General features: G+C 36.9%; 1 protein-coding gene across 1 annotated transcript; it reads left to right on the top strand.

The window, feature by feature from the left end:
• The first annotated feature begins 1,817 nt into the window (after positions 1-1,817).
• Positions 1,818-5,709, top strand: LOC106319175 (phosphatidate phosphatase PAH2-like). The gene is made up of 11 exons (XM_013757426.1): positions 1,818-2,711; positions 2,784-3,372; positions 3,450-3,967; positions 4,049-4,122; positions 4,192-4,276; positions 4,359-4,445; positions 4,522-4,594; positions 4,665-4,708; positions 4,798-4,926; positions 5,234-5,335; positions 5,403-5,709. The coding sequence occupies exons 1-11, from the start codon at positions 1,980-1,982 to the stop codon at positions 5,454-5,456; spliced, it is 2,487 nt and encodes an 828-aa protein (XP_013612880.1). The 5' UTR covers positions 1,818-1,979; the 3' UTR covers positions 5,457-5,709.
• Positions 5,710-9,812: the final 4,103 nt, after the last annotated feature.

The raw sequence follows: 9,812 nt of genomic DNA, 5'->3' as shown, positions 1-9,812 counted from the left end.
AAAAAAAAAAAAAAAAAAAACTCTCTCGCCGATACATCTTTAGAAATCTACAAAGACAACATACTCTTATGCAACATAAAACAACAATGCATAAGAGTATGTTGTCTTTGTTGTAGATAACTAAAGATGTATCCACGAGAGAGTTTGTGAACCCCACTATGAGCTAGAATGTATAGAGCTCATTGTATCATTCCCATGGAACTTTTGTAAGTTTATAAATGGTCCTTCGAAGCTTACAAACTGTTGTTAGATTGTCGGTGTCAATGAATCTGATACGCTTGGTCATGTTCTGGTCAAAGGAGGAAGTGAGATAATGCTGACGTGGAGTTTGAGAGAGGCAAAGACTCTGAGTGGAATGAAGAGTTTGCTGTTAGAAGAAGCGGAAGCTTTAAATACCAGTAAGACGTTGAGGTTGATTACAGAGTATATAGGTATCAATCTTAACAGATCATGGCGGCCTCATCCGGTAAATGGCCTTGCATGATGCCGTTGGGACATCTAACTGTCTCATAGACCATTGTGTGGCGATACTGAATACAATGTGTATGGTAGCAAACTCGACAAGATGGCTTAATGTGTCTTGGTAATCAGTCCCCGGTACTCGAATGTAATCTTTGATAACCGAACGAGTCTTTTATTATTCAATAGAAGCATCCGCTCTGTGTGTGATGGTAAAAATCCAGCGGCAACCTACAACTTTGAAAGAATGAAAAAAGTTAGTGAGATTCCAAGTGTGATTTTTAATTCGAAAATTAATCTCTTCAGTCATGGCTTTTCGCCAATAAGATGATTTGAGTGTTTCAACAACCGTAAATTGTTACTAGAAGACTTGAGAGATGAAGTTTTGAAATGCAACTTGTGTATCTTATTAATAGGGTAAACATAACATGGCCGGCTATGACAATTTATCAGAGGGCCCCGGTTCGAGTGACCGGCAGGATGAAACTCATATTGCATGTTGTGATTTTGGATCTGAGGGGATTAGGGCGTCGGCCGAACCTCTTGGTAATTCAAAAAATTAAAATTAAAAAAAATAACATGCATGCGCTTGAAAACTCTTCGAAGTTAGACTCTATGGCGATACGAAGCATGGAGGCACCAAAAGAGTTACCAGGGTGCTGTCTGGGACGGAGAGTCGGACTGATGGACTGTGCAGATCATGGCGCAGGGCCGACGGCCATAACAAGTCAAGATCGAAACATTTCAGCAACACTAGTTTAAAAAAAAAACGAACATTTCGCAACACATGGAAGGTAAACTGAAAAACTTGGTAAACACTATTTGAATTACTAGAATGTATATGAAAATATTTAAAAGTATCAAGATTAATAAAAAAAAAAATCTCTGTGTGAAAATTATCCAAACTCTCCATAATCTAAAGTATCAAAATTACCAAAAGTTACTATGCCATAAATTAATGAGACTAGTTAACTTTACGTACTAAGTTATATGAACTAGTCAAAGTGTCAACATTGATATGTTTAAAACATGAAAACATTTATGATATAGCAATTGAATAAAATTAAAATTAAACCAAAAAACTAAGTTTTCTTTTTCTTTTTGGTAAAAAAATAAAAACTACTAAAATTTGATTGATATTAGTCTATACTACTAATAAAGTAGTAAATAATGTTAACATTATACTGTAGGAAATGATATTAAAAAAATATTAAGACTTTTTTTAATTTAATGCTTCATATTAAAACAATAGAAATTGATATTTGGTGAACATTTGTAAGTTTGTAAAATTTAAAAAATAATGATTATTTTAAAAAAGATTATTCAAAGAGTAGACGAAAATTGAGAATTGAGAAAAAGTGGATCACTAGGAAACGACGAAAGAAGCCCTTTTGCCCCGTCAACCTCCTCTTCCTTTAGCCATTTGAATTTCGTTTCTTTCTCCGCAGGACGATGGTTGATCATCCATCGAGTCTCCAATCTTCAGAATAACCGAATTGACTTTTCTCAATTCACAGAAAATGAACGCCGTGGGTAGGATCGGGAGCTACATCTACCGAGGCGTAGGCACGGTCTCAGGTCCGTTCCACCCCTTCGGCGGCGCGATCGACATCATCGTCGTCCAGCAGCCCGACGGCTCGTTCAAATCCTCCCCCTGGTACGTCCGATTCGGCAAATTCCAAGGGGTTTTGAAGAACAAACGCAACCTCATCAAGATCGAGGTCAATGGCGTCGAATCGAGTTTCAACATGTACTTGGCTCACACAGGCCAAGCCTATTTCCTCAGAGAATCCGATGACGTCATCGGAGACTCCGAGACGGCCGAGGTTTACAATTTATCTTCCGGCGACGAAGGTGATGGTGATGGTGCTGACGATGATGATGATAAGGTTAAGTTGCCGTTCAAGTCTAAGAGCTGTAACTATGATTGTCCTAGTAAGCCTGGGATTCTAGGGTTTGTGTTTGGTGGTAGATCGGTTAGGGAGAGTAAGGTGGAGGATGGTGTTGTTGGAAGCGAGGAGAAGATGGTGGATAGCGATTTGATATTGGAGACTCCTCTTGTTGCGTCTCCTACGTTGCGGTATCTTGATGAGAAAGAGCAGGACTTTCGTGAGAGTAACAATGTGGATGATTACTGTGAAGAGAATGCTATTCTTGTTGATAATGGGTCGACTAGTACTGTGTTCTCTATTGCTAGTGAAGGGAGTGGGGAAGTAGACGTCTGTTTGGAATCAGCCGAGCCTCTAGCACAGGTTAGTCCTTTATTTAATCTCATTTTGGAATGTATGGGACTGATGTCGTTGTATGAATTGTATCTTCGTTAGGATTCTACGCAAGAAATGTTAAGTGTTCCTGAATCTGTGGAGAATGTAGCTGCTGACCAAGTGGATTTATGGAGCATTGGCACTTCTCAAGAAGGGAGCAGTACTGGCTCTCTTGTTCAAGATGAGAGTAAAACCACCACGGGAGAGTCTCAGTCAACAAGTGTCCTGCAGCCAGAGATGGAAGAGGAACAATTTTCCTTTTGCGATCTTGACGATTGTAAACCTGCTGAGAGTTGTTCTGGAGGGTCAAACTCTCCTCATACAGTCAAAGTTGATGGGAAAGAGATCAGTCCTGCGAACTCAAAGGTCTTGTCAGAGGCGGTTGACATAGAGAGGAAAAATGATGTCTCTGGAGAAGAGGTTGAGCGGTTGGTTGAATCATTACCGATTATGCGGCTTCACGACAGTGATGATATGGATGCCAGTCCTTGTCAGCCTATGAGCCAGTCATTTGACCCATGTTCCAATACTTCCAAGTGGGATTTGAGAGAAGATGTGTCGTCCTCGAGGAGTTTAGATGCAGAAAGCGTTGCTGAGAGTAGCCCAAACATTAAGGCGTTCACACATGTTATCGCTAATCCTGATGTGGGTAAGGAAATATTACTTATTTTACGTTTATATTTTTTCCTCAAATGATATAGCCTTAACGTTTTGCTCCATTCTCAGTGGAGCTCTCTTTCTGCAAGCACTTATTACGTGAAAGAATGGGAGCAGAAGCGGCTTCTCAAGCCTTCAATTCAGAAAAACTGGATATGGAAACGTTTGCTGCTTTGGGTCCATCAGTGTTGGAGAATGATAAGCTAATATTGAAGATTGGTGGCTGCTATTTTCCATGGGAAGCAGCAGCTCCTATTATCTTAGGAGTGGTTTCATTTGGGACTGCCCAAGTATTTGAGCCCAAGGGGATGATAGCTGTTGACCAGAATGAGAAACCTGGTGATGCATCATCAACTCCGGAGGGTGGAAGCTGGAAGCTTTGGCCTTTCTCTCTGAGAAAATCAAAGAACGATAATGAAGTTTCTTCTAAAGACGCTGGTGAACCTGAGGAGAAACAACAAGAGAAGCCGCTGCCAAGACCAGTTAAAAAGATGGTCAGGGCATTAGCTCCAACTTCTGAACAATTGGCTTCTCTAGACCTGAAAGAAGGAATGAATACTGTGAATTTCACTTTCTCCACCAATATTGTGGGTTTTTTATCCTTTTTACTACGGCATGTAACTATGGAGAGTTCCCACTTGGTGTTTACAAACTCATTAATTTGACAGGTAGACGCGAGGATTTACTTATGGAAATGGAATGCTCGGATAGTTATCTCAGATGTAGATGGTACCATCACAAGGTAGAGGATTCACCTTTGGTTTTCTATTATGTTTCTAGTTCTTTTTCTAATTTTCTCTATGTTTGATAGATCGGATGTCTTAGGCCAGTTTATGCCTTTGGTTGGAATAGATTGGTCGCAAACAGGTGTTACACACTTGTTTTCTGCTGTTAAGGTATGTTCTATGTGCTTTTCTGGTTCTTACTGTTACAAATGGAAGCAAAAGATTCATTTTCTCTTCCTTAACATTTCCACAGGAAAACGGATATCAGTTGATGTTTTTAAGTGCACGAGCGATTTCTCAGGCCTCAATCACAAGACAGTTTCTAGTTAATCTCAAGCAGGTAAAACCAGACAAAACGCATTCATAAAATCGAGAATCTAGCCAACTTTGTTAATCATAAAGCTAGCAAATGCCAGGATGGGAAAGCATTGCCGGATGGGCCTGTTGTTATATCTCCTGATGGCGTCTTTCCTTCTTTGTATCGTGAAGGTAGAATCTGTTTACTCCTCAGATTATCAAAAAACATTGACTTTCTGATGTTTTGTTTCTTTCCCTACAGTAATTAGAAGAGCACCTCATGAATTCAAGATTTCTTGCTTGGCGGTTAGTTAGTTTTGTGCGGTTTCTATCTCTTGAAACTCTTTATGTCCTGTGAACAGCTATATAACTGTTTTTCTTACTCTTTTGAACAGGAGATACGAGCGTTGTTTCCTCCTGAACACAACCCATTCTATGCTGGTTTTGGAAACAGAAATACGGATGAGATAAGCTACCTTGAAGTCGGAATCCCCCGGGGAAAGATCTTCACTATTAACCCCAAGGTACCCATCCTTAAAATCTTAAACACATTACTTAGCAACGTTTTGTGGAACAAGTTATGCCTTAGGTCTCCATCTCTCTATTGCTTGTTTGCGTTAGTTTTGTCTTTCAAATTAAACAATGACTTCAAAGTGTTTTGCTCAACTTACAGTCTGTAAGTTTGCGTTTGGCGTTTTCATTTAGGCTTTGTTGACGTATTGTGTAGGAAACACTGAAAATGTTCTGTTTTCTCTTTTCCAAAATGCAAAAGAAATTTCAAATGTAAACGCAAACGCGTAAATTGGCACTGAAACGATTGTAATCTTGCAGGGGCAAGTAGCTGTGAATCGTAGGGTGGATACAAGGTCATACACAAATCTTCATGCTCTTGTCAATGGAATGTTCCCAGCTACGACCACCTCCTCAGAACGGGTATACTATATACTTCTAAGTTTAGTTTTGCTTACTTGCGGATTTTTGATGAAATTTTTACAAACAGGAGGACTTTAACACATGGAATTTCTGGAAACTGCCTCCTCCGTCGTTTATGTGATGATGATAATGACGAGGATTGTGTTGAAGAAAATAGAGATTAGCTGATAGAGATAACAAATGGTGGCCCATTATTGATCATATCCATCTTCTTTTAAAGGACACGGTAATTTTGGTTCTTTGCTTTTTTGTCACACTGGTTTCATATCACAGGTTTACGATGTATGCGCAGTTATACTTGTATATAAATATATTTAATATGTAGACAGTGTTATTGGAAACATTTTGAAATTTAGAAGAACAATAAATATACATTTACACAAATCTTACATATCATTAGAGTTTTCTATCCATGTAAAGTATTCATATTAGCACAATAAAAGAAATTTGTTTCACAAAAGAAAAAAATCATTACTATCAACTTTTCTTTTCATATAAATTCACTTATCCAAAAATATTTTTATTAAATCAAACTATAAAATTTAACTATTTATTCAGATAGGTTCATTTAAAATTTTCTTTTTTTTTTTGAGAAAGAGTTAGCATAATTATTAGAAGCTTTATGACAACAGTTTACAGTTATATATTTCATTAAAATGATAAATACCATAAGATGCGTTACGCAAAGCAAACTATATGATATTGTATAAATAATTGAAAATGTAAATAAAAATAATTAAATTATATAAAATACTGATGTGATCAGGTTTTAACTTTTAATAAAAACCGCAGAGATTGAATCCACTAATACCAAAGCTACACTACGGTTCTGCGATACAGCAAGTTAGAACAAAATGAATGTTATTATGATTTTCAAATTACAAAACAAGCAAAGAACCACTACAAGAAAAACATATTTATTACAGAGGTCAACGAATTCGTTTAATTCGTTGTAATAGAAAGGTTACAACGAATTAACAAGGAATAGCGTTTCGTTGTAAAACGCCCGTCGTAATGCAAGATTCGTCGTAACTTCCATGTAACATTTACGACGAAATAAATTCGTTGTAAAAGCGAAAGAGAGTATTTCGTCGTAGTTTCGTAGTTACGCTTCATCGTAAAAAATTCGTATAGTTTTTTTGTAAAGTCGTCTTTAAGTACTTGTACAATTTACGACGAATTTACAAGTTTTTTAATGTAAAGTCCTTGTAATATTTACGAGGAATTAACAAGTATTTCCTAGTAAATTTTTCGTAAAGATTACGAGGATTTTACAAGAGCTTCCTTGTAAACTCCTTGTAAACATTATAAGAAATTTACATCTCATTGTCATATTATTATATTGTTATGAAATATTCAAAATCAAAATATATAAATTGTAAAATAAAATATTGAAAATTAAAATATTTTTTTAAAAAAATATATAAATTTCATAAAATAATATACAAATTAATAATAGAAAACAAAAAAAATTGAAAAATAAAAAGCTAAGACCAGCCGCAACGCTGATCCTTAATGGATCCTTAGCGCCTAATCCGATGGTTATCGGAATAAAGAAATATTATTTAACCGAAATAATCCGATGGTTATCGGAATAAGGATTTAACGGAGTTGATCCTTAGAGACGAGGCACGTTTTGGTTCGTCCGTCGGCTTTGTCATTCGTACGTATAAAAAAAAATTATTCATTTTCGACCAAAGGCGAGGAAAAAAGAAATGTCTCGAGTGAAGGCGATATCAAAGGCGATTCGATCCATCCCGAGAAGAAGGTAAATCGTAGGGTGATTTTGTAGATTTATGCGTTGAGATTTTGTTTTCTTTGTTGTTTTCTCCTCAAATTAGGGTTAGGTTGTGAAGATTCAATCGATTTGTCTTTTAAAATTAGGGTTTCAATCGATTTGGGGTTTTCACTCGATTTAGGGTTTTCAATCTATTTTGTTTTGAAACGATTTGCGGATATTCTCGTTCAATTACAATCTTCTTTGATGTTCTTATTTGTGTTAGCTTACGGTTTATATGTGATTCATGTTTGCTTACGGTTTGTTCAATCCGTGCTCGTTTCTAAAGATCTGTGGTTGTTGTTGTTTATATCATCTTCGTTACTAAAAATCTTGGTTTTCTTTCAGGTTTAACCAATCATGGGACAAGACTATTCGTACAGCCAGCCGTCTTCGTCAGATGAGTTCGACATGACGTACCTTCTTGAAGCAGAGGCTGCTCTTTACGCGGATGAAGGACAGAGTAGTTTCTCTGTTGGCGAGCCGGTTCGCAACCCTTGCTTATGGCTCTGCGGCTGACACGGTCGACGAATATCTCCGACTTGCTGAGACCACGGCCCTTTCGTGTTTACATAATTTCACTGACGGAATTATAGAGTTATTTGGAAAAGAGTATCTACGACGACCCACCCCAGAGGATCTTCAACGACTACTCGATATTGGAGAGCAACGCGGGTTTTCGAGGATGATCGGGAGCATTGACTGTATGCATTGGGAATGGAAAAATTGCCCGAGCGCTTGGAAAGGACAGTATACACGTGGATCAGGAAAACCGACAATTGTCTTAGAGACTGTGGCTTCGCAAGACCTTTGGATATGACACGCTTTTTTTTGTCCTCCAGGTACCTTAAACGATATTAATGTCCTCGAACGGTCTCCTGTTTTTGACGACATTATAGAAGGTCGAGCTCCCAGGGTAAGGTACATGGTCAACGGACACATGTATAAGTCGGCGTACTACCTCACTGACGGTATATATCCAAAATGGTCAACATTTATCCAATCTATCACACTCTCTCAATGTTCTAAACAAGAGTTATTTGCCAAAGTTCAAGAAGCAACCCGAAAAGATGTGGAGCGGGCTTTTGGAGTATTGCAAGCCCGATTTGCGATTGTGAAGAACCCGGTAAAAACATTGGACAAAGCAAAGATAAGCAAGATTATGAGAGCATGTATCATACTACACAATATGATAGTCGAAAATGTACGGGATGGATACGGTACACAATTTGATATATCTGATTTTGAAGAAGGGGACGTAACCAGAAGTTCACGGGTGGAAGCCAACATGCCTACAAATCTCAACAACATATTTCCCATTCGGAATGATGTTCGGGATACTCGTATACATGAACATTTGAAAACGGATCTAATTGAGCATATTTGGAACAAATTTGGTGATGAATATTAATAAGTCTTGTATCTTTTTATTGAATCATGAATAATAAATAAAAATTTTAATTTCACTTTTTTAAAAAAAAAAATTATTTATTTATTCCTAAGGATTCCAAATCGAGTATCACCATTGCACACATATTTCTGATTATGATCCTTAACAATTCAAAAAAAAAAATATTATTCTAATCCTAAGGACTCTTGAGACAGTATCACCATTGCACATGCTCTAAGGAAGGACGCCGTCGAAGTAGTTGTTGGAGGTGTTTCTTCCTGGAGAGTCTTCATCTATGGGTTCCGTCTCAAAGAGTAGGATGAAGTCGTCCTTGTGGCTTCATTGATGAAGCTTATTCATACCGCCAGTTCCATCTTTTTAGGAGTCACCTTGAAAAAAGTAACATATTAATATAATTAATTACATAAAATTATAAGAAAATAAAATATATTTAATTTTTTTAAAAAAATATCTAATCAGTCGTTTAAATGCCTCAACCTAATATTTGAATATAGTTTTGTTACCTAAAATTACCACCTAAACTAACCACCTAATCTAATTAACTAAACTAATCACCTAAACTAATTACCTAAACTAACCACCTAAACTAACCACCTAAACCTAAATTAATATTAAAAACAACATACCTTTGAGAGAAGGAGAGGAGTGGTTTGAGATGAATGAAGGAGGAATGTGTTTCGAGTTTATATAGGAAAACAACACTCCTCGTAAAGTCGTCGTAATTTTACGAAGAATCTACCAGGCCCGCGTTTTTAGTGTTACGAGGAATCTACCAGGTCCGCATTTATAGAATTACAACGAATTTACAAGGAATATTTACGACGAACTTACAAGGAAAACTTTACGACGACTTTACAAGGAAATCTTACAAGGAAAGCATTACAACGAATTTACAAAGAAAGAATTACAACGAATTTACAAGGACACATGTATTACGAGGAATCTACCAGACCCGTGTGTTTTCTATTATGACGAATTTACTAGGAGTATATCTGAAACCCCGAAAATCAAATCCCTAAATCCCAAAATCACTTATCTATTTACACCATAACCTTTTACCACATCATCCCCTTTATCATATATTTTCTTAAACCCTAAACTCCAATTGAATCCTTAAAACGCAAGTTATAAGTACTATAATCAAACAACCACTTGATAGCAAATAATCAAATTATTCCGTAATCTCTAACCCGAGGGTATGAAATGAAGTTAACTTGCTTGGCTTGAGAATGCTTACAACAAAATCAGTTTGGTAAAACAACTTAAACACGTTTTCACCAAAAATAATA

Source organism: Brassica oleracea, chromosome C9, assembly GCF_000695525.1.
Source record: "Brassica oleracea var. oleracea cultivar TO1000 chromosome C9, BOL, whole genome shotgun sequence".
NCBI lineage: Eukaryota > Viridiplantae > Streptophyta > Magnoliopsida > Brassicales > Brassicaceae > Brassica > Brassica oleracea.
Note: the sequence above shows the minus strand (reverse complement) of the source record. Positions and strands in the feature narration are given on the sequence as shown.